Here is a 24986-nt window from a genome sequence, read left to right as displayed (position 1 = left end):
AGCTATGAATGATTAAAAAATGTTATACATGATAAAATAAACGCGACTACTTGTGGACTCGATTCCCACTCGAGAAAATGAAATATTTACTTACATTTATTTTTCCTTTTCTTCGCTCTGGTGTCAAGGCAAAGCGCGGCGTTGAGTTTTGCCACTCAACACGCAATGCTTCCTGAATTCGGCAGTGAGTGGGGAATGCAGTGTCTTAGTTAGTCTTAGGTAGAGAGAACCTAGGGTAGGTTCTCTCTACCTACCCTGCTGTGTGCGGGATACAGCGTGAAGCTGATTTGATTTTTTTATGTTACATAAAGTGAGATATTGTTGCTGAGCTACTTAAAAAATAAGTAATCTCTACATGTACAGCTATTAATATGTAACCTACAAGAGTAATTAAAAATCGAATCAGCTTCACGCTGTATTTAACCTAGTGCTAAGACATTCCGTTCTCCACTTTCCGCCAAATTTTTCGGCGCATTGTATGTTGAGTGGCAGAACTCAAAAACCTAGAGTCCAAATAAGCTATTCCAGATAAAAAATAACAAAATTGACAGATCATCAAATATTTCACGTTTGATTCTGACATTTGACAGTCGACCGCCCGCCGCTGTGTGAGGTGATACGTCAATTGTCATCTGTCGGGCGTGAATGGTGGACCTACTTTGAAACACCTTTCATTTTTTTATTGCAATTAGTAATACACGGCACCCGATGATAATGTTAGGAATATAATAGTGCAAGAAGTGAACAAATTAAGTTTCTACTTATGCATAATACAGTGATTTAATCGTCCGAGTAATGGCATTTACAAAAATGTTACCTTCTCTTAACTTTTTGTTTGTGATATTTCTTCTTTTTGTGAGTGATTGTGCGCCACGCTCTATAGAGGATGGTGATGATTTCTTTAAAATAGCACCTAAATATAGATATTATGAAGAGGTGGTTATTTTATTTAATAAATTAGAGTCGTCGTACCCGGAACTCGCTAAAGTTTACTCGATCGGAAAGTCTGTAGAAGGACGTTTACTGTTGGTGATACAAATAACTCAAGGAGTTAAAGATGTGCATCCAGAGCGGCCAGCCTTTAAATATGTGGCAAACATGCATGGTGACGAATCAGTCGGCCGAGAATTGCTTATTTACTTAGCACAGTATTTGTTGGCAAATTATGGTAAAGACGACCGGATAACGAAATTAGTGAACAGCACAGAAATACATTTAATGCCTTCCTTAAATCCTGATGGATTTGAACTTAGTAAGGTTGGTGTTATTTTTATATTAAATTAATAATACATAGCTTGAGTTGAATGGATTTCAGACAAATAAGATTCCCAATTATTTTCTCTTTGTAATGAATACACAAATATACCATAAAATATTACTTCATCATGTTTTAAGTCAATAAGTTCTAATTTTTATTACATTGTACAACTAAGTACTTCTAGTAATGATTTTAACAATCTAATTGACTAACTTAATGGCACAATTCGTCAGCTATAATTTGCCTAATATTCTTAATATCTATTATATTATACATATATAATAATAATATGTTAGTGTCACAAATCTGTTAGCTGCATGTATTTAATGAACTTGATGAACAAAAGGAATTATTTACACTGCCTCATTCAATTAATAATTCTATTTATAAAAATAATCTTAACCATAATTAATTATGCTTATAACTTTATAAGCTCAAGCAATTACCATAGCAATATTTACAGATAATAAATGCAATAATGAACATATAAATTTTCTAATAAACAGTGTTATCATTTGTACAGGTTCAAAAGGTCAATATTCATTGCAAAAGTGGAAGTGGAATTTACCTTATTAATCTTGTAACTTCTTACACAAAAGGTGGCTTGAATATTCAGTGGTGCAAGGGAAATGTAGTGACTTAATTCTAGGTTTCATCTGTCTTTTTTCTTATATATGGAAAAGAGGGCAAAATTGAAAAATAAATTACTTTTTTAGTTATCATAATCTGCATTTGCAACTTAGTAAATAGATAAAAAATACACTAAGGACTATGTTAATTAATAAATTTTGCTATCAAAAAAAAATTTGTTTTATACTCGTAATAATTAACAAAGAAATGTAGATTTAGTTAAGAAAACCTCCTGCCAATTTTGAAATTTTCGTTTGATTTTTTCTTGTTAGTATTAAAAACGCTATAATATTTAAAGCATTTACTAAACTGAGTTGATTGGGAATTAAACTAACTACCATTGTGTGCCGGAGCTATGAAGGGTTCACCTTATACTGATTGTTTATTTACCTGTTTAATGTCTAACTAATATATTTCAAAAATTACTTTCATTGACCTTTACATAGTAAATTAAATATTTTATATCCATGTTACATTTCTATTATACAGGTGACTTGTTGTACTTAGATAAAGTTGTATGATAACAATTGATAGGTGACATCTTGATATAATTTCTATTGAGTATAAAAAGTGTCCCACTTTTAGAAGTAGGTACTTTGTATTTATATTGTTGGTGTTCTTTATTTATGGCATTCCGAGCATGTACTTACAAATAAAATATATAAGTTCCTAGGTTCTCTCTGCCTACCCTGCTATGTGTGGGCAGCATGAAGCAAAAAAAAATACATCAAATAGCTAGATTATATCAGCATTAAAAAAAATTACTATTATATTGATTAAGAAGAATGTGAGGAAATATTTTCACACATACACCGCTTAACATTATTTATTCTTAATATTTTAATTGTTACAAATCTACAAAAACTCTTTTAAAAAAGTTTTTATTACTAAACTAGCAGTAATACGATAAAAGCTCAATAAAAATAAAAATGTTATTGCTATACAATAAATTATTATTTTTATTGAGTAGTTTTTAAAATTGTTTTCATTAAAAAGAAATAAAACGATTCTTTATTCACTTTTCACTTAAATGTCAGATGGCACTAAGACATTAAATAACGAAATGTATAGTACGGTCAATGAGTTGTGGCCGCCCCGCAGTGAAGTTAAGTTTTGTGAACTTATGCGCATAAGATATGGTTCACTCAGGAAGAAATATTTAAAAGTAAGAGAAATCCTAAAATCAAATCTGCGCAGCCGTCTACAGCTAAGTTCACAGCGGCCACGAGTTGTTGACCGTACTATAGTCATTCTTATTTACCTACGTAATTTGTAGTGAATGGCGACCTTGTATCGTGTCTAACTTACTCGTAATATAAAAGATTTACATTATTTTATCTACAGGAATCCCCTAAAATTATGATTTAATCAAAATATTTATTTGAAAAGGTCAATCTTTAGTTTATGGGATTTTTTTATTAGGAATTGGTGAAGTTATGTATTTTTTTTGGCTTTGCGATGTATACACGGTAGGTTGTGGATTCGATTCCCACTCGAGGAAATAAAATATTTAGTTATGTAATTTCTACGCTCTGGTGTCGAGGCAAAGTGCAGCGTTGAGTTCTGCCACTCAACACGCAATGCCTCCAGAATGCGGCGGAAAATTAGAAACGGAAGTGTCGTTATGGGAACGGTGTTCCTTAACACTAGGTTCCCAGGTACCCTCTGCGTACCCTGCTATAGGTATGCGGGATACAGTGCGATGCTTTTATTTTTGTTTTTATTATGCAAACAACACAGCATAATTCAAATTAATTCTACAACCATTCAATAAAAATACATGAGTTTTCCCAGCAAAAGTATGAGTAATATTTATTATTTTTGTAAACAATGAAACTTATCTTTTAAGAAACGTCTAAGTACATACCAGAAATAATAATAATGTCGATATATTAATTATGTACTAAATATTATCACGCTTTAGCATTTTACGCATCTGAGGGTAGATAGCAGGATAGGCTAAGAGAACCTAGTGTTAAGACACTCCGTTCCCCACTCTCTGCCGAATGCTGGAGGTATTGCGTGTTGAGTGGCATAGCTCAACGCCGCGCTTTACCTCGACACCAGAGCGAAGAAATGGGAAATTTAAACGTATATAAATATTTCACTTCCTCGAGTAGAGATCGAACCCACAACCGTCGCGTTATAGTCACATGCTTCTGCCACTGCTCCACGACGTTCGCCTCGTGACGAAAACTATGACATTTTTAATGTTAGTTTGTTTTTTTCTCAGGAAGGCAACTGCGATTCGCTGCCAAATTACGTTGGCCGCAGTAACGCAAGGGACGTCGATCTGAACAGGAACTTCCCAGATCAGTTCGACGAGAACAAGGCCAACGACGACGAGTACCTGTTCGGCGGCCGCCAGCCGGAGACCGCCGCGCTGATGAGATGGGTCATGTCCAAGCAGTTCGTGCTGTCCGGGAATCTGCATGGTGGTGCTATTGTGGCGAGCTATCCTTATGATGATACAAGGTGATTGGAAGTTTTTTTTTATGTTCACGCTACGTCTCGAATACCAGATTTCTTACTTGGTACCAGAGCGAAGACCTGAAATTATTAATAAATAGTAATTTATTCCCCCGATTCGAAATCGAACCCACAACCGTGTTACAGTAACACGTTTGTACTCCTGCACCACGACGGCTTCGGTGATTAAAAATCACCTTTTAGCTGTGTGTAGCTTCGCCGAAATGAATAAGATATGTAAGACATATTCATTGAGAATGGTGAATAGGTAATATGGATGATTTCAATTCGAATAGTTCCTGAGATTAGCGCGTTCGAACAAATTAACTCTATACTCTTATAATATAAGTATAAAACTTTATATATAGATTGCGCTGAAGTTTTGTTTTTAACACTAGATTTACCAGTAATTTAGATATACCTATTTCTACCTTAACCAGTCAATATGACTGGTTATAAGAAAAAATGCTCATCGTAATTCCAGTCTTTATTTACTTTCAAAAATTAGTAAAATGAATTCAAAAATAAAATATTTTTTTACACAAATTAATTAAGAATGTTGTCAAATAATAAAACATTTATTTTTTTTCGGTTTGTCGCTCACAATTTCTACATATGTAGATTTTGCTACGTGTACACTTTCCGCATAGACTTTTTTTGCATTTATTGCAAATATTTGTAGTCTTATTGTTATTGCAGTATCCTATTTGACACCATTTACGTACAGAAACCGTGTCATCTGTAGTTGGTATACATGCTTCATGTGTTTTTTGCCGTGAAGTCTGATATTCTGAAGCAAGTTCTTCTGCTAATCGAAACAAAAAATCTTTCCGCGAGATATTTTCTCCTGTTGTGTTTTTGTATAATATCCAGCTATTTATGCCGGCTATATCCAAAATATTGAAAAACACTTGAAGTGGCCACCTTCTGGAACCAGACTTCACCGTATATTTTCGTGCCATTTGATCAGTGACATCGACGCCAAATTTAGTTTTATTATAAAACGATACAGTTTCAGGTAATTTTTTAGCAGCTTTATCAATTTTGATGTGTTTATGTTTTGTACTTAGTATAAGTACTTTTTTTTTTGGTTTGCTCTTATAAACAGTAAGAGTGCATCCATTAGATTGGTACAACAACGTTGAGAAACGTGCCATGTTGTCTTTTTTCAATTTGCAATTTTTCGGCAGTTCCCTCTTGTTTGCACGTATTGTTCCAAGTAACGAAGTGTTTTTAGATCGTAATTTCAACGCCAAAGGAATACTTGTAAAAAAATTATCAGTTGTTACAGTTCTACCCTTCATTGTATACGGTTCAAGAAGTTTCATGACGACAAATTCGCTTAGGGGAGTTGACGCATTTTGAGTCTCGTCTTTTCCTAAATATGGAAAGCCATTTACCACGTATTTTGTTTCTACATCAGAGGCCAGCCAAAATTTGATGCCAAATTTTTGGGGTTTGTTTGGCATATACTGCGTAAATCTGCACCTAGCCTTCGTTGGAAAAAGTTGCTCATCTACGGTAATATAAGCTCCCGGTTTGAAGCAATTTTGACTATTTTCAATAAATTTATCCCAAATTGCCGAAACTAAAGCGAACTTGTCTGTTTGCAAACGTTGACTCCTCTGATTTCTTTTGTCGAACCGAATGTATCGTAAAATATCAGTAAAATCTCGTCTACTCATAGTGCTAGAAAAAAATGATGGTCCCCACTTGTTGTTCCACAAATATTGAAGTCTCAAATTATTTCCTTCGTATGCCCCACGTGCATATAATATTGCAAGAAATGCCTTCAATTTTTCTTGCGTAATTGTCCAGGATTTCCCCGAAACTCGAGAGCCTTCTAACTCTGTACAAATTCGTATATTTTCCAAGATATGATCGTCAATCAATAATAGGAACGCACTACTTACATTTCCCTTCATAATGTTTCTTTTAGCATGTGCTGTTGGCCCGTGTACGTCTTTGAAAGTACTATGAATTGGTAATCTACCAACAATACCTCCTTCTTCAATTCTCGTCCAAATAGTTCCGTCTGCAGCAATTTCAGTTTGCTGATTTGGTACATTACTTTCACCTTCATCTTCAGAACTGGAAGAAATTCGCATGCATCGTCTCGTACGTTTGTTTGGAATATTTTCCCAATCACTATCACTTGAATGATCTATTTTGTGTTCATCAGAAACTTCCTCATCACTACTCAAGATAATAGCACTGTTTTCATCATTGCCTTGTGTATCTAATAATTCACCGTCACTATCATATAATTCACTTTCCACATCTGAACAATCCTGAGGTAAGCTGGTTGCATTTTCTAAATATGTAGAAACTTTATTTCGTTTTGACATTATTAGGAGCTCACAATATGCAGGCTACTTGCTGAAGAATATATTTTTGAATATTTTCAAATACACGTAGATGTTTCTTACTGTCACTGTATGAGTAAGATGAATGATTACGTTTGGAGATCGCTTGAAATAAGTACTCATAAAAAAATCGCAAAGACACCGTAATCACATAAATCGTCTCAATTACGATAAAGTAATGAACAAAAGACGCATAGGCACACTATTTCTATTTCCACGGTCTCATGATTCTCCCGAAATCATACATTTCTTCATAGAAACATGCACCAGTCATTTTGACTGATACTGGTATAAATAGAATTGAATATATATATATTTGTTAATTACATATATAAAGTAAAATTAAGTTCATAAAATATATTCTCTACTTATAGCTACAAAAGTCATAACATCAATTTGGAAAGAAATTTTTAATGTCTCTAGTAATTTTGAATTAAAGTTGCACGACCAGTCAAAATGACTGGTCTGGTAAATCTAGTGTTAATTTACGTTTACTGTTTGGTTGCCTTGAAAAGGAAAAAAGTAAAAAATATATAATCAAATTTGTAAAAATATTTATTTAAGCACCTTTTTGAAATTTAATACTGAATAAGAAGAATTAAGAAGCATGTTTACTAATAGACATTACTCTTTGGATGAGTCGAAGTATATGATTTAATTACCCTAGATTGGTGTCATCCTAGCGTATTTAAGTTATGTCACAGAAGGCTATAATTGTGGTTTTTAGATATTCTTACATATTTTTTTGACACTTTACGTTATTTTCTTCGTTTTATGCTCACATTTTTTCAGAGGGAATTGTAATATTAAGACACTAATTAAACTTATTAAGTTTCGGAACTCAACACCGCGCTCTCCGCGCTCTACGTCTCAAGTGTCTATTTCCTTTTATCATTTCCTGTTATCTACTAAATACTAAATGAACTTTTTTATTATTTTTACTTTTACGTAACTTATATCATGAATGTTTCAAAAAGTTATTAATATAAATGTTATATAACTTTCACTAGTCAATGAATGGTGTCGTGAGCGATCACACTTACTCGGTTTTATAATTTCTCTTTTATATAATTTAGTTTTGTGTAACACGTTTTTGCAAAAGAACATTTCTATTTCTCGACTTCATAAATAGTGATTTACGGCCAAGTGCGAGTCGGATTCGCGTACGATGTTCCGTACCGTTCATCCCGTAGTTCACCGTAGGGAAGTCAACGCCGCTCTTTGCCTCGTTAACAGAACGAGGAATTGAAAATATTAAATATTTCATTCCCACGAGTGGTAATCGAACCACGAGTATGCCCTTGTACCAGTATGACCTCATGATTTCGCTTTTAGATATATAACATGATACAATTTCTATTTATAGAATGTTGCAAAATGAAACTAAAAATGATATACCGACAATGACGAGGCAAGTTTTCGTTAGGTATTTATATTATATATAGAATTATTTATTATTAATGGCGGACGAAATGTAGATATTATTAATTATAATATGTAAATCATCTCATAGTCAAAATCGCACGTCATATCGAATCCAGTCGTAGTAAGAGGCACAAGCGCAAAATTTCACCGGAAAGTGGGGGAAGTGTCTTAACACTAGGTTCCCAGTTTCCCTGACCACGCTGATATGAGCGGGATAAACTCTATAAAGCACTCTGTTCCCCATTTTCGCCGAATTCTGGAGGCATTGCATGTTGAGTAGAGGATCTCAACGCCGCGCTTTGTCTAATTGGTAACAAATTTGATTATTGGTAAATAATAATTCATTTCCCTGAGTAGAAATCGTACCCACAACCGTCGCGTTTACAGTCACACGCTTCTGCCACTGCGCCACGACGGCTTCAAAAAAGGCCTCATTACCTTTACCTCTGCAAGGATAAATAAAAAAAGGAAGTTAAAACATCCTAAAATATAATTACAGTACCGACAAAGACTGTTGTATAGAGAGCCCAACTCCAGACAACGCCATATTTAAACATCTCGCGGGTGTCTACGCCTCGAACCACGAGGAGATGAAGAAGGGAGACGCTTGTCCCGTGGAGAAGTTCAAGAATGGTCTCACCAATGGCGCTTATTGGTATTCTGTAAAAGGTAAGGTAATTTTCGTGGTATTTGTCAGCTTTATGCTTTATCTAATTAGATTGTAAGTAGGATATGGGCAAGACACTCAGTTCTTCACTCTCCATCCTGCATTGAATTCCTTGTGTGACGTCACTGCTCCCTTGCCTTCAATAGCTTGAAATGCCTTTTTAATGGATGAAAATTAATATAATTTTTTGAAGCATGTACACACTATAATATAAATTTTAAAAAGACTTTTTCATTGTGTCTACTTATTTTTGTCGTTGACTGTTTATAAAGAAATTTTTTTACTACTAATTTTACCGCTATCACTTATATGCTATATCAAAATGCAGTTCTTATACTTACCCCATAAAATACATTAAAAATAAATATAAAACATTTTGCTTTCCATCTTCTTCCAGGTGGTATGCAGGATTTCAATTATCTCCATTCAAATTGCTTCGAGGTGACCTTCGAACTGTCATGCTGCAAATACCCTAAGGCTGATAAGCTTCCTAAATTCTGGTCATTAAATAAGGAACCCCTATTGGCTTTCATGGAACAAACTAATATAGGAGTTCAAGGTTTCGTTTTGGATGAAGAAAATAAACCTGTGAAGGTATGTATGAAAAATGATATATATAACAATTAAGATGTTATACTGTTGTGAAGACACTCCATTCTCTACTTCCCGCCCCAATTTTTGATATATTGCATATTTAGTGGAGGAATCAAAAAAATCAAATCAATCAAGAATACTTAGAGGACAAACATGTATGGAATTAATGTCTATTGAATGTAATGCAGGATAGCTGCCAGCTAATAGATTGTACCATTGATTTTGAAAAGAGCAACTGTTGAGTTGCTTGCCGGCTCTTCTCAGCAGAACTGCCTTCCGAACCGGTGGTAGCTTTTTGTTCATATGTTCATTCGACGATTCAAAAGTGCTTATTATAAGTTTATTTGAATAAAAAATATTTTGAATTTGAATTTTGAATTTGGAATTATTGCCGAGAGATCTTGTTATCAGGGAAAGAAAATGAAAATAACTCATTCCGCCAAGTGAGAATCGAATCCACAACCTAAACGGTTCTAAACACGGCTCGACGGTAAAAATTATACAAAATCAACAATTAAATTAATGTTTAAATATACTTTTTTTTCTACTTTTAGCACGCACAAATAATAGTGAACGGTATTAATCATACTGTGAAAACTACCGAGTACGGCGCCTACTGGCGTCTTCTCCTACCCGGGGACTATGAAGTGTCTGCTTCGGCGCCTGGGTGTGTTATATTGTTATTTAATATATATATATTTTGCGTATAGGGTGTTTTATTTATGTGGAATAAGTGATAAATTCAATATATTTGCTTTTTTTTTTGGAAACGTTCAAAAAGTTTTTTTGTAATGAGATTTGATCTCGCACTCGTTGGAAACTCATTTATGCGTTTAAAAAAATAAAATAAAAGAAAACAGTACTTAATCTACCTTATACTAACTTTAAAAACTTTTACCTTTTTTTTCATTTTGTTATAGCTTAAATTTAATAAAATAACAACTTAAAAAAATATAAAATATTTCTAATTCCAGATACACCGATTCTCAACCAATAACCGTAACGGTGTCCAACGAGAAACCATCAATCGCCAACTTCACCGTACACCGCCGCCCTAGATCTCTGACAGCTGGTAAGTCTCACGACACAATGTCTGACACTTCACCATACACTTCTCTAAAGAACGCGACACTAATGGACTCTACACGACACAATACAGCAGTGACTGTTACACATTGTTGGTTAGTTTTTAATTTCGTTCTAGTTCTTATATTACAAGCTTAAAATTAATTATCTTTAGTATGGCTGTAGGTGAAATACTGTCTTTTTCCGTTTCTATATGGTTTTTGATCATATATTTATTCTCGTTAATTTCCGTAGGAGTCCTTTTTTTGTGTTTTTACTTCCCTTGAAAGTTCCCATTCCTCTCTTAGTTGTTCTACAGTGTAGTGTATTTGTCTACACTCCTCAAGAAGTGTATGATACATGCAAAGTTTCATATATCTAAGGTTTTTTTTCATGAAAAAGAAAATGTTCATTTAGAACATTTAAAAAATTATGTCCATGACTTGTTCCTAATGTTATTTGTTGGTATTATTTAAAATGTTTATGGTTTAGTTCTTTTAAAATATTCCTTTAAATGTTTATTAAGATCGTTTGATCATGGGTTTTAATTGTGTTTTAATTTGTTATTGAGATTTGATAGAAATGAAAGAACCAATATAAAAAATTAAAATTGTTGAAATTATAAATATTTATATACAGGGTGTCCCAGGAGTCAACGATAAAACGAAAACAGGTGATAGACCAAGTCGTGACAGTTATGAGAAAAATATAAAAAAAAATCTGTGTCATGTATTTTTCATATTATATTGATTTAAAAAAATATCGGAAAAACCGACACCCTGTGATGATTTTTCAAGTCCCAAGACTACAAATATTACTCTTTTTTAATTTTTTTTTCTGTAATGTAATCATGAGTAACCCTTCTGTGAATTACAGTATAAGATTGAAACATACCTGCATCAGTTTTCTATAAAATTCCGTGTTTTTGCCAAACATTAAATTTATAATATTTAGTACACCCAACTTTAACCGCCTGTACTATAAAAAAAATGTACTACACTGTTTTTGCAAGTAACTTTAAAAGTTGGCGCATTTAATCTCGATTCCGAAATGGTACGATACTTGCTGGATTACTTCTTTGTTGAAGAGAGAAAAATCCAAATACACGATAATCGGGATGATGTTCAACGTTTTGGTATCTTTTCCGATACATTCTAGCTGCAGCATTAGCATTACATAACCATTCTCCATGAATGAAATGCATATTGGCAATAAGCCCCTAAGTCAGAAAAGGATTGGACGGTATCCTGCGATCACAGACTACACCAGTGACCTCCCGCCACTTAGCCCAGGCAACGCTTATCCGACCATAGAGATCGTGATCGATACCTCCAGACTCGTGCATGACGGATCTAAGATATCTGAACTTTTTCGACTTAGGGGCTGGCCCAGGACTTATAAGGATAGTGCTCGAGTCCGGACTCTCGCAGGCCATAAAATTGGTCTTTGACACATTGCCAATAAGCATTTCATTCATGGAGAATGGTTATATAATGCTAATGCTGCAGCTAGAATGTATCGGAAAAGATACCAAAACGTTGAACATCATCCCGATTATCGTGTATTTGGATTTTTCTCTCTTCAACAAAGAAGTAATCCAGCAAGTATCGTACCATTTCGGAATCGAGATTAAATGCGCCAACTTTTAAAGTTACTTGCAAAAACAGTGTAGTACATTTTTTTTATAGTACAGGCGGTTAAAGTTGGGTGTACTAAATATTATGAATTTAATGTTTGGCAAAAACACGGAATTTTATAGAAAACTGATGCAGGTATGTTTCAATCTTACACTGTAATTCACAGAAGGGTTACTCATGATTACATTACAGAAAAAAAATGAAAAAAGAGTAATATTTGTAGTCTTGGGACTTGAAAAATCATCACAGGGTGTCGGTTTTTCCGATATTTTTTTAAATCAATATAATATGAAAAATACATGACACAGATTTTTTTTTATATTTTTCTCATAACTGTCACGACTTGGTCTATCACCTGTTTTCGTTTTATCGTTGACTCCTGGGACACCCTGTATATATATATAAAATATATATTTTAAACTATACTTATCTCCTTCCTTACTTATGCTATATCCTGCACATAGTAGCGTAGGTAAAGAGAACATAGGAATCTAATATTAAGACACTGTTCTCGCTGAATCCTCGAGGCATTGCGTGTTGAGGGGCAAAAATTAACGCCGCGCCTTGCCTCGTCTCTTTTAAAGTATAGAATATTTAACAATATTATAATTAATTAAAAAAATTAAAAACCAAGCATTACACACACACTCATATACTACACACTTTGTTGTTTTATATGACTTGTATAATACAAATGTATATCATATAACATAATATTAAACAATATTTATTATAAAATAATTAACCAGTGGTGTTTGTTGTAAATATACCTAGTATTATTTCTAAATGTATATACAAAAGGAGTATCAAATAGAATTTACAATTTTAAAATGAATATCTGAGGAAAAATTTTGACATATTGTCAATAAATAGTTCTTTTTTTTATTTTTTTATATATCTGTAATGGAATCTTCTGTCTCGTTTACTCCTTTATATAATTGTATATTGCATATTCTTTTTGCAAAATTATATCTAATTGACATTTCTTTTTCAATGTGTACTAAATATTGGTGGTTGTGTCGTTATATCATAAATGATAATGTTTTGTCATTCCTATTCATATAGAATTTAAGACAAATATTTTAAAAAAATAATTTATTGGTTATGGTGTAAATATAGCATTTTTAATAATTTTTTTATGAATATCATATATGATACTTTCGAATAATAACGCTTTAATTAGTAAATTTATATTACAAGTATAATAAAGGAACACTACTGTAGTTGTTAATTGGTCACTGCCATCAATTATTGCCTAAAATTTTTTAATTCATATATAATATTAGATATATTGATAATACATTTAATTACTGTGAAAAAATATGTTTATCTAAGAAAGGCCTAAGTTTCGCTATGATACCATTACTACACTTTAGGATGTAAATTAGTATTTGTCTACATAAAGAAAGAACATAATCAAATTTAATAGTAGTTAAATGCTAATTTACGTCTATATGTGTAACTTTTTAAACTACTAGTAGTAAGTCAGTTTTAAAATAGTAGCGTTTGGCGCTATATTCTCTCCGGCTACCCTGTTAGAGACGAAGCGTGAAGCGGAAAGAAAAGTAGCAAACGCAGATTTTCTTGACTCTGTTGTCTTATTTCTGACTATATTTTATAATCTGTATTATTTTAAAATTATGAAGAAAAATGAACGTGACAATGTCATTTGATAATTTTTGCTCATTTCGATAACTAATGCTCATAAAGTGTTTTTAGTATACAATATGTACTTTTTAAATATAAATCTTGTTTATTACTATAATATTAACTAATAAAATGAGTCCAAAAATTTATACTTGTTTTAATTTTTTCAGTTCATTTTTCTATTTTTTTTTCTTCTTTCTTTTTTTTATTTTTGACTAGGTAAGTAAGTAGTATGCCTAAAAAGCTTAGCTTCTAGTTGTTTATAGCTTTGCAAGCTAAAATAACAAAAAACAATAATACTTTTATGGTTTTCGGTTTTTTTCGTTGTTGTGCTACTTGGTGATGGTTAATTCTTTTTTCTGTTACGCACTGTTAATTTGCCCCTTATCTTTCCTTATCTTTTTTGTGCCTTTTATAATTTGAGCTTGCATTTAGTACATGTCTATAAGTCTGTAATTATATTAGAAAGACAAATTTACCTTTTTTTTAGTTTTGTCTGTACAGTTTTAGCTTAGTCAATTATTTTATTTAACATGGAGTCTTTGTAGCAGTAGCATTGTCCTGTACAAATAATGGACATAATTAATTAAATTAGGAACAACAAATTATTATGCTTATTTATTTGAACGAAAATAACATCTAGATATGATAAAAAACCATTTCTTTTTTTATTATTTTTAACAATCCTTAAAAAAATAATTTACAACCTTTTTTATGTATAAGTAGGGTCATTTTTTAAAATAAATTGTAATTAAAATTACTGTTAAAGTAGAGGATCTATGAAAACACGCTAGATCTACTTTTTATCTTAACTAACTTAACTTTCCAATCTATAATATTTTAAATTAATAAATTTTAATTATTAGCTAATTCCTTATATATAGTATACTCTGTATAAATATATAAAACTACACAAAACACGCGTCTAAGGGGCAAAACAGTGCGTAACAGGTTCCCACGTATCGCCAACGATGGTCTTCCCGCAGTGGACTTCGAGCACCACAATTATCTGAAGATGGAGAGGTTCCTCCAGGACCTGGTGGAGTCATACCCTGACATCACTAAGTTAACGAGCATCGGGAAGAGTGTGGAAAATAGGGAGTTGTATGTACTTGAGATCACTAAAGACCCTGGGAGGCATATACCTGGTATGTTTTTTATTTTAAAAAAATCTTGTTAAGAAAATATTACTCAATCTAAATTTAAAAAAATACGAATTTTTGAGGCAATGCGTGTTAAGTGGCGAAACTCAACGAGGCGCTGCCCTGGTAGCAGAGCGAAAGGAAATCATTAATAAATAATACCTCAATCCCCCGAGTAGGAATCAAACGTCGCGTTACAATCACACGCTGGCGACCCTTCGCTACGATGGCCTCGATTGTTAACTTTATGTGGAATAAAACAATATCATTTAGAAAAGGAAAAGGCAATTTTTTTACTTTTATTTACAGGCAAACCAGAATTCAAATACGTAGCAAATATGCACGGAAATGAAGTGGTGGGACGTGAAATGCTGCTTCTATTAGCGAAATATCTCTGTCAACAGTATACTGTTGGAAATGAGAGAGTTCAGACACTGTTGAACACTACGCGGGTCCATTTACTACCGAGTATGAACCCTGATGGATATGAGCATGCTACTGTCAGTGAGTGGCTTGATTTTTTCTGCTTATTCTTAAAGTCTGACTTATCAGTAATTAAGGGCCTGGGAAACGTTTCCGGTTCTTAAAAATGTAGGAATTGTAGTTTAGTTAAAGATAGATAAAAAAGTTTATTTAGAAAAAAGGTTTCTTATTTTGGCTTTTAGAGGAATTGTGAACATTTTTATGGTATAAAAATATATTGTAAAATATTTGAAATATTGTTTATTTAAATATATGATAAATAGTTTACAGAAGTTATGTTGATTATTATAATAATGTCATAATGTACTGATTTTTGTTTTTGTGTTTAGCGTTTTCCATTAAAGGAAAGAGTAAGTCCTAGTCAAATTTGGTATTGTTTTTTTTTAATTGCTTGCGAGTGTCATTTAATTTTTATATTCTTTCAAGCGTTTTCAACAAACTTTTGTGTGTACAAAAAATTGATATCACGAGTGGTGTGTAGCTTGTTTAATTTTTTTTATTCAACATCTCACATTTGGCACGATTTTTTAACTGCACTTTTTTATTCTTAACGCTTTTTATTTATTTTTTCCATTTTTTTCTTATATAGATGACTATAGCAGTGTCCGAGGTAGGCCCAATGCCCATGATGTTGACCTGAATAGAAACTTCCCAGACCAATTTGGACCTACACAGGTACTGTGTATTTGTATATGTTTTAAAATATTCAAAGTTATTACACTTATTTATATTTTAATTTAGTACTTGGTGTTGCCTGCCCCTACAAAGATATGCAAGAAAGCAACTGAATAATAAGCAAGAATCTGTGCTTTTATTACGCCGAATATGGAAGAATATTATTCAAATAAAAAGACAGAAGCTGATAAAAAGACTTTATCTAAGCAATATTACCACATGTCTATTTTGAACTACTATTCCGTCTTAAATTATTTTTCCTCATCTTAAAAATATCCTATTATCCTGATTTTTTAGGATAACCAAGTCCAAGAGCCAGAAACGTTAGCAATAATGAATTGGACGCAATCTATCCCGTTTGTCCTATCCGCCAACTTGCATGGCGGTTCGTTAGTGGCTAACTATCCGTATGATGGTAACCAGGATATGAAGGATGGAAAGGAGAATTTGACGCCAGATAACAATGTGTTTGTTCATCTTGCCCATGTTTATTCGGATGTGAGTTGATGTTTTTTTTTTCAATTGTTTTGTGTAAAATTTGTGGATTGGGATAAATGATGAAACGTTTAAATAGTTCTTATACTTTTTTCTATTTTTAATTAATTTACATTTTTTAAAGTTTTTAAATATTATTCTTTATGTTATAGGCACATCATAAAATGCATTTGGGATTGCCCTGCAAAAGTCAGAGTTATGAGAAGTTCCCTGGTGGAATAGTCAATGGTGCTGATTGGTGAGATTAAACATTATTTTAGCTTCACACACACTTAGACACTCTTTTCCCACTAAAAAACTTCCATTCACCACTTTGTGTTGAACTCTGGAGAGCGCTTTGCCTCGTTACCAGAGTGAGGAAATCAAAATATTAAATATTTAATTCCCCCAAATGGGAATTAAACCCACAACCATCGCGTTTACAATCGCACACTTTCGGTGCGCATCAATAAAATTTAACACTCAAAACATTTTTCAGGTACGTGTTATCAGGAGGTATGCAAGATTGGAACTATTTGCATACAAATGATATGGAAATCACACTTGAACTTGGCTGTTATAAATTCCCTCCGGCTTCCGATCTTCCTAGTTATTGGGAGGACAATAGAGATGCCCTTACACAGTTTATTGAACAGGTGACTTAATATTGTTTTTTAATGCAGGTTCGAATCGTATAAGTATAAGTATAGTATAAGTTTGTAATAAGAAAATTATATAACTCTAATTGCCTAATGATAACTATCAATATATGAGTAGTTAAGCTAAGCTTTTTAAAAATATCTCTTAAAAAGGTAAATGTTGCCAATATAGTAATTTTGCTATCATGTGACAATATTTATGAAAATCAGCTTTGAAAGGATTTTAAGCTTAAAAAGGTAAATCCTTTCTAAACGGTTAATTCGTAATAATCTGTTCTAACTTCTTCTGCCATTTTTACTTTTTTTCTTGTCTTAAATTATAACTTTTCCTATGCAACAGGTACACAAAGGAGTCCACGGCTTCGTGCACAGTCACATCGGCCATGGCCTGTCAGCAACGATTTCCGTATCCGGTATTAATCATAATATACGCACTGGCAAAGATGGCGACTACTGGCGTTTGTTGATGCCGGGGACTTATAATGTTACTGCTAGTAAGGAGGGGTCAGTTGGTTTTTTTTAATTTTTGTTGTGCTTTTTTTCTTCTAACTAAATTAACTTTTCACTGTATCCCGCACACTACAAGGTGGGCATAGGGGACCTAGTGTTAAGATTTATATTCCCCAACGCCGCGCTATGCCTCGACACTAGAGCGAAGAAATGAAAATATAATTTAAAGAAACATTTCATTCAATCCAAATCCACAAGCAGTCGTATTCACAGTTTCACATGTTCCTGTTGAATAACAGCTGATCTTTATTTAATTTAAAATTACATTTCTAAATAAAAAATAATTTATATTTAAAAAAAATTACAGCTACGAATCAATAACGGAGCAAGTGACAGTACCACCAAGCGGTTCAATCAGCCTCAACTTCACGCTGATGCCGGACGACCCTCAACACTGGTCATCCGCGTACGACTTCCGGTAAGTTGGTAATGGTGGTCAATGTTAGATGTCAGTTGTTGAGTGACAGATGTCAAGGTTGTTTTTTTTAAATTTTGGTTTTGGTTGTTAGTTTTTTTATAACTTATTTTTATGGTTTTTAGTGAATGGCATTTTAAATAAAAATTTATTGTTATGAGTTAAATAGTTATTTAATTTTATCAGTTGTGAAATATTTGACTTTGACACTCAACACAATACTCATCTTATTTTTTTTATATCTTAACGGTAATGTGTCTTTAAAACGACTGCAGCTTACTTATTGCACAACGGATTTTGAATATTTTTTTATTATATTGATTGATGATTTTTACAAACTATTCCATCCATTATATTTTTACATATTAGAATATTTTGTAAACACTCTTGTTTTTCATATTTAGAAGGGTCTAGTTACATATATCTCAATCTCTTATTATATTACATACTTAGTTTTTTTTATAATTATTGTAGATTTTTAACATTGCTCTGACACACTTATTATTTTATTTTGAAAAAAATATAAATATCTAAGTATCTCTCTCTATCTATCTCTCTGTATGTCTATCTAGTACTTCATAAATTTAAATATTCTAAATGAAATTACAATATAATTGTAATGTGTCAAACAATTGATTAGGTTTTTTTATTTTATTACTATACATAAATGCATAATTTTATTTTTTTATGTTTATACGAATAATTTATATTTACTAATAAATGTATATATTTCTGGGCATATTTGTGTATTGTTTTCTACTAACTGTCTTTCTATGTACTAACTTACTTTTCGCCTTTTATTTTCCTTCCATTTTTTGCTTTGTATATAATATTATTTTTTGCTACCATGTTTCATACTTTTCTAGTGTTTTTAATAGTAAGATTAAGCTAAAAAAATTTAAACCTAAATTCTAAAATTACAACTTTACAAATTTTAATATATTTTATTCATATTACATAATATTTATTAAATATTACATAATATTATAAATTATAAAAGTAATATTTTATTTTATAGCTTAAACAATTATTACTTATTAATTATCTAGAATAAAAAAAAATGTTTTGTAAAAAAGGTCAAATAACGATTTTTTGTTAAAAAATCTAATGCATGCATATGATTGTTATAAAATCAATTCATGATTTTGAATTGATTTAATAACAATCATATGCATAAACAACATCATGTAATCAGAAGAACGGAGTTTATTTATAGAATTTACTTTTGCCTATTATAAAACACGTAATTAAATATGAATTATAAATATTAATATATTCTAAAATAAAATTTACTTAACAAGTAAAAGAAATATGGCAAAGAGGCAAAGGTCGGCGTTGAATTCGGCCATTTAACACGCATTGCCTCCAGAGTTCAACAAAAAGTGTGGGGCTCTACTTACCCTACTACGCGGGATACCGCTTGAATCTGACACAATTATAATAAGGCAGACTATAATTGTGTCGGTCTACACCTGGCTAAGAAAATAATATAATCCTTATTATAATTAATTATTTTATATAATTATATATTTTTCTTTCATTTCTAGAGTATTAGACAACATAATGAACACTCGATATCATACGCCGTTAGAAGTTTACGAGATATTAGCGGAGTTAGAAAACAAATATTCCGATATAGCGGAATTTCGTGCTGGGGATAACCTTAAGACTGCCATGTTACACGAATTGAAGCTTACTGCTGAAGTATGTATTTAAAAAATATATGTGTTTGATAAAGGTGTATAACGTTTTTTCCGGCTAGGTATTTTATGAATTATAAATAAGATCAAACAGTATTTTAGCTTTAAATACATCATCATCATCAGCTTCATGCTGTGTCCCACATACAGCAGGGTAGGCAGAGGGAACCTAAGTTAAGATCTGTTCTCCACTTTCCGCCGAATTTTTTGAGGCACTTTGTGTTAAGTGGAACTCAACGTCATGCTTTTGACTTGGAGCCAGAGTGAAGTAATGAAAATATTAATAAAAAATAATTCGTTGCTTCGGGTGAAAATTGAATCTACAACCGTCACGTTACTGTCGAGCCCTTGTGCTGCAGCGCCACGATACAAAATAAACTTTTAAAAAGCTTTTAAAAGATTATTCTAAAACGTTTTTCAAACCAATTTAAACTTATTTTAAAAAAATACAAAGAAAACCTAAAACAAAATAATGTTTATTTCAGTCCGGATCTCCCGAAGAGCAGAAATTCCACGTGGCCCTTATAAGTAATCTCTATGGTTCTCAACCTTTAGGACAAGAAATGCTTATCAATTTCGCCCGTCACATAGCCACCGCCTACACTATTGGAGAGCCGAGACACAAAAAGTTATTAGAAAACACTGTTTTACATTTCATACCAAATCTAGACCCACTTTTCAAAAAAATACTCAAAACGTACGATCATACAGAAAAATGTGACGTACAAGCGTTGGAAGAAGAATTTGGCGATAGTTTATATAATTATTTAACCAATAAAAACATTAATCCGTTATCTAATTATACAAGAGAAAAAGCGTTCGCCCATTTATTAGAAATTGAAGAGTTCGATCTTATCCTTGATTTAGGATCGGGCACAGAAGATGCAACTGTTCCGAATTTCTCCAAGAATATATACGAAAAGTTCGCCCAAAAGTATCAGGATAATCGGACGCCGATAGATAAATATCCTTGCAAGCAATATTTCAATGTTCAACATGAGAGTTTAGTAGATTTGTTGTATGAACGGTTTAACACGCCTATAGTGTCTGTTGGTCTGAGTTGTTGTAAAATGCCTCTAGAAATGGATATAGCTTGGATCTGGAGGAAGAATTTGCATGGGATTATGAAGTTTATTGAACAGGCTAATTCTGGTAAGAATTTTGTTTATTTTTTTTTGATGTCACGCTGTATCCCGTACGCAGGGCAGCTATATAGGGAACCTAGTTTTTAAGACATTCTCTTCCCTATTTAAATAATTAAATTTAAATATACTTAATTTAGCCTGGATACATGCGTGAAGCTGAGAAAAAATACGTCAAAAACTTAAAAAAATGTAACCTAATCTTATTTTCCCATTTCAGGTATAACAGGCCAAATACACAATGAACAAAACGCACCAATGCGTAGTGCCTCCCTCCTCATATTGGATTTGAACCGGCGATACTCCGTCAGTAAGAACCTAGCAGTCTACCGTGCATTGCTACCAGCAGGAGATTATAAAGTGGTTGTACAGTGCCATGGATATGAAAATCAGGTAAGTTTATAGTTATTAGAGAACGAATTGACGCGTATGATACACGTTGCCATAGCAACGCTCAAGCATCTCACTAAAACGATATTTCTATACAATTACAAATATTTTCATTCATTTCATATATACAAGAAAATAATTTTTGATATTTCTTTTCAGACTCTAACATGGCGTGTAATAGAAGGCCAAATTAAGAAAAAAGATGTAATATTGCGTAGAATCAATGCTGACCATCTGCCAGGGGGACAGTTTGATGATGTGCCGGTAGATAGGAACTCTGATACTGTATATGTTACAGGTTTGGTTAAAATAACATTTTGGTATTTAAATTACTTCATATGCTTCGTTGGTTGCAAGTAATATAAACTACAATATTATGGTCACTTATGTTTACTAAAAGTATGAATATTGTCCCTTAGGTTCACTATTCTAATTAGACATTCTAAGTCAAATTTTGGTTATTTTTGTGTTTTTAATATATTTACTTTAATTCAGAATAATATCAGAATAAAGAAAATAAGTGGCATATTGTAAACTTATCTGAATTCCAAAAACTAGTAAAGTACCTTTTAAATACTTTTATAAAATTTTACATTAACTAGATTGTTTGGTCGTATAAAGTCATAAGGATTTAGTTATTACACGCTAAAACTTATTTTGTCCTAATTTTAATTCCTCAGGTTTAGCCCTGGACCACAATAGCAAGCCGTTACCCAACACCCAAATCAAGATTTACCCATTGGACTCCAAAAGGGGCGTGTCCACCGCAAGTAGCGACCAATGGGGCCGTTTCTCCGCATCTCTTCCCGTTACTTATATGGGGCGAGACGTGTTGCTGTCTGCTAGCAGCGATGGTTACATCACTATCAGTAAACATATTAAAGTACGTCACTATTTAAAATCATGTAAAAGTACATTGCTAGAAGCACGTCCAAGGTACATGACGTACAACGTATACCTATAGCGTAAATTAATTGCTATATGTGGTATGTCTATTATCTATAGTCACACAGATAAGGTATTTTTCTGTATGTCTCCCAACTACTTATATTAGGCGAGACATTTTGCCATCTACCAACACTGCAACATTGATGGATGGATCACTATTAGCAAATATATTAAGGAAACTACAATATGAAAAATTGATAAACGTTAAAAGATTTAATCAAATCAGCAGGGTAGGCAGAGGGAACTTAGTGGTAAGATAGAGAGAGATGCTAAAAATAAACCTTGAATATTTTTTACAGATAAATAGCAGCGAGAATGTGACACCGAATATTCTATTTAAATTGGACCAAGATGGCCACATTTTGGGGATGCCGCGACTAGTATTCATTATGTTAGCAGGTTAGTGGAGTTTAATTTTTTTCATGTATGTATTATATAATGATTACTATGGAAGTATCCGGTAACTTTGACGACCTACCTACAATGGGTTTTGATGATCTATTATGAATTTGTTTTAAGCAAATTTGCTTAAAACAACGAGACAACATTAATAAGTTTTATCTTGAGTTTCTTTCTTTCTTGCTATCTGACGTTATGATCACTATTTGATCTTATAAAAAAAGATAAAAACAGTATGGTCGATGAGTCGAGGCCGCTCTGTAATTAGGCTTTTTACGCATCGTGCACTGTTGACGAAAATAATCAAAATTTAAAGTATCTTGAAATCTTATCTACAGCTTACTTCAAGGCGGCCACGACTCATCAACCATACTGTATTTAAGTCTACATATTAATACAATTACGTATGATATGGAATTAATTATTATTATTTTAGGTGTGGTGGGAGTTACCCTAGTGGTGGGTGGTGCGTGGTTCGCGGGGTGGCGGGGACGAGCTCGTGCTGCGAGGCGGGAGTATGCGTTTTCTCAACTACCATCAGAGGATAAACGACCACTTGTTGATGGGGATGGCGAGAGTGGTTATGGTAATTTGTTTCTTTTTTCTTTAATTATTTTTAGTTTCATGCTTTATCCCGCTTATAGCAGGGTAGACAGAGGGAACTTTGTGTTAACCCCCTTCTGCGCTTTTTGACGAAATTTCGAGATATTTGTGATGAATGGCGACCGGCTGTGTGGGGAATGATGATGAGGGACGGTATGGTTTCGATTCCCATTCGAGAGAATGAAATATTTTCATTTCCTCTCTCTGGTAACAAGGCAATCAACATGCTATAAGAAAATTATGAAAAGTGGTCCAGTGTCGCTTTGTTTACGCTGCTATGTGCAGATACAGAGTAAAACTAATTAAAAATATATTTTTTAGATATAATTAAAAAGCCATACTATGACGATGAAGAAATACCGCCATCGGACACCGATTCGGAGGAAGACATTGTGCAATTTAGATCTGAAAACAATTGGGTACAAAAGGAATAAAAACGACTGTAGATCACGTTAATATTACGTAAAATGATATTTTTAAAATATATTTTTGCTTCTATTTTCCATAAAATATCATTCCACAAATAAAAAATAGTTGCATTTAAAATACTTTCCATAGCAGTAGCTTGAATTTTTTTTGTATTATTTTTTTACAATGCTTGAATAGAAAATATAATTTATAATATGTCATTTAATACTGTGAGGCCAGTCGTGGCGCAGTGGCACAAAGTGTGACTGCCAACGCGACAGGTTGTGGGTTCGATTCCCACTCGAGGTAATGAAATATTACAAATATATGTATGCAATATTATATTAATTTGTGATTAATTTAAAAAACAATTGAGATTTGAGAGATTCTATTGAAATTGAATTTATTCCACTTATATGCTAAGTTATACTTTCCAAATTAACAGTATTATAAAAAATATTGATATCACGTTTTGGTTCATTTTTAAAAAATAAATTATTTAACCCAATATTACTAAAAGTTAAAAATTTATATTTATTTGGTAAATATTTTACAATATAAAAACATATTTCATCCATTGCAGTCAAAAAAGAAACTCATATTTTAAATAAAAATATTATGTATCAAAGCAATTACTAGTTGTTAACATCACTTTACTATAATTAAGTAAAATCAATTATAGTCTATATGAAAATTATGCCTTAATATATTTACTATAGGATATAAATACGAATTATATATATATATATAAAATTGAAGTCCATGAAATATATTTCTTTATTTCATGGACTTCAATTTTATAGTTTTTAATAATTTCCAACGGCATAAATAACGACAAAAAAAAGATTTAGTGGGTTTACACTCTAAAGCCACATATTATTATATGAAAAGCACAAATATTGATATAACTTGTTTTAATATTATTGACATATCCTAGCAAAAATATATCAAACTTCATTCTAATTATTGTATATTCTTTATGAAATTTTAATAGATATATAAGATACTAATTATTTAAAAATGCCTATTTATTATATAATTTTATAATATTAGTGTAAAATGAATTTAATGTGTGAATCTCTTAACACAATAATAAAGCAATAATAATATAGTTTTATATATAATTATTATAATGTTCCAATTAACTTGAGTATATATTTAAATTATTTTTGATTTTAAAAAAAGCTTGTCAAGAAAGTTTATATTGTTGTAAAGCAGAAAATATTAAAATAAAGAAATTGGTGCTATTGTATCATTTATATTTATATATTAGTGTAAGT

At 32.1% G+C, this 24986-nt stretch overlaps 1 protein-coding gene across 2 annotated transcripts; it reads left to right on the top strand.

Moving 5' to 3' along the window:
- Positions 1–583: 583 nt before the first annotated feature.
- LOC146540719 (carboxypeptidase D-like) lies at positions 584–24800 on the top strand. 2 transcript variants are annotated; one of them, XM_085199557.1, is made up of 22 exons: positions 584–1257; positions 4122–4363; positions 8648–8817; positions 9213–9409; positions 9964–10076; positions 10384–10481; positions 14700–14906; positions 15210–15404; positions 15973–16058; positions 16356–16556; positions 16706–16791; positions 17032–17188; positions 17532–17695; positions 18009–18119; positions 19664–19820; positions 20302–20968; positions 21179–21351; positions 21508–21646; positions 22029–22231; positions 22596–22695; positions 23132–23281; positions 23620–24800. In XM_085199557.1, exons 1-22 carry the CDS (start codon positions 796–798, stop codon positions 23730–23732), a joined length of 4191 nt encoding a protein of 1396 aa, XP_085055683.1. In that variant the 5' UTR covers positions 584–795; the 3' UTR covers positions 23733–24800. The 2 variants fall into 2 exon arrangements, with proteins under 2 accessions (XP_085055683.1, XP_085055693.1); XM_085199567.1 differs by having other exon boundaries at positions 585–1257; positions 14745–14906; positions 23620–24799.
- Positions 24801–24986: the final 186 nt, after the last annotated feature.

This window comes from Heliconius melpomene, chromosome 2, assembly GCF_056956725.1.
Source record: "Heliconius melpomene rosina isolate 202511_hmr_F chromosome 2, ASM5695672v1, whole genome shotgun sequence".
In the NCBI taxonomy this organism is placed as follows: domain Eukaryota; kingdom Metazoa; phylum Arthropoda; class Insecta; order Lepidoptera; family Nymphalidae; genus Heliconius; species Heliconius melpomene.
Note: the sequence above shows the minus strand (reverse complement) of the source record. Positions and strands in the feature narration are given on the sequence as shown.

Bases quoted from the DNA above. Each gene is read 5' to 3' on its own strand.
- LOC146540719 (XM_085199557.1), top strand. From the start codon at position 796: ATGGCATTTACAAAAATGTTACCTTCTCTTAACTTTTTGTTTGTGATA. The intron at 8,818-9,212 runs GTAAGGTAATTT...ATCTTCTTCCAG, and splicing joins TTATTGGTATTCTGTAAAAG to GTGGTATGCAGGATTTCAAT. The intron at 21,647-22,028 runs GTTTGGTTAAAA...TTAATTCCTCAG, and splicing joins TGATACTGTATATGTTACAG to GTTTAGCCCTGGACCACAAT.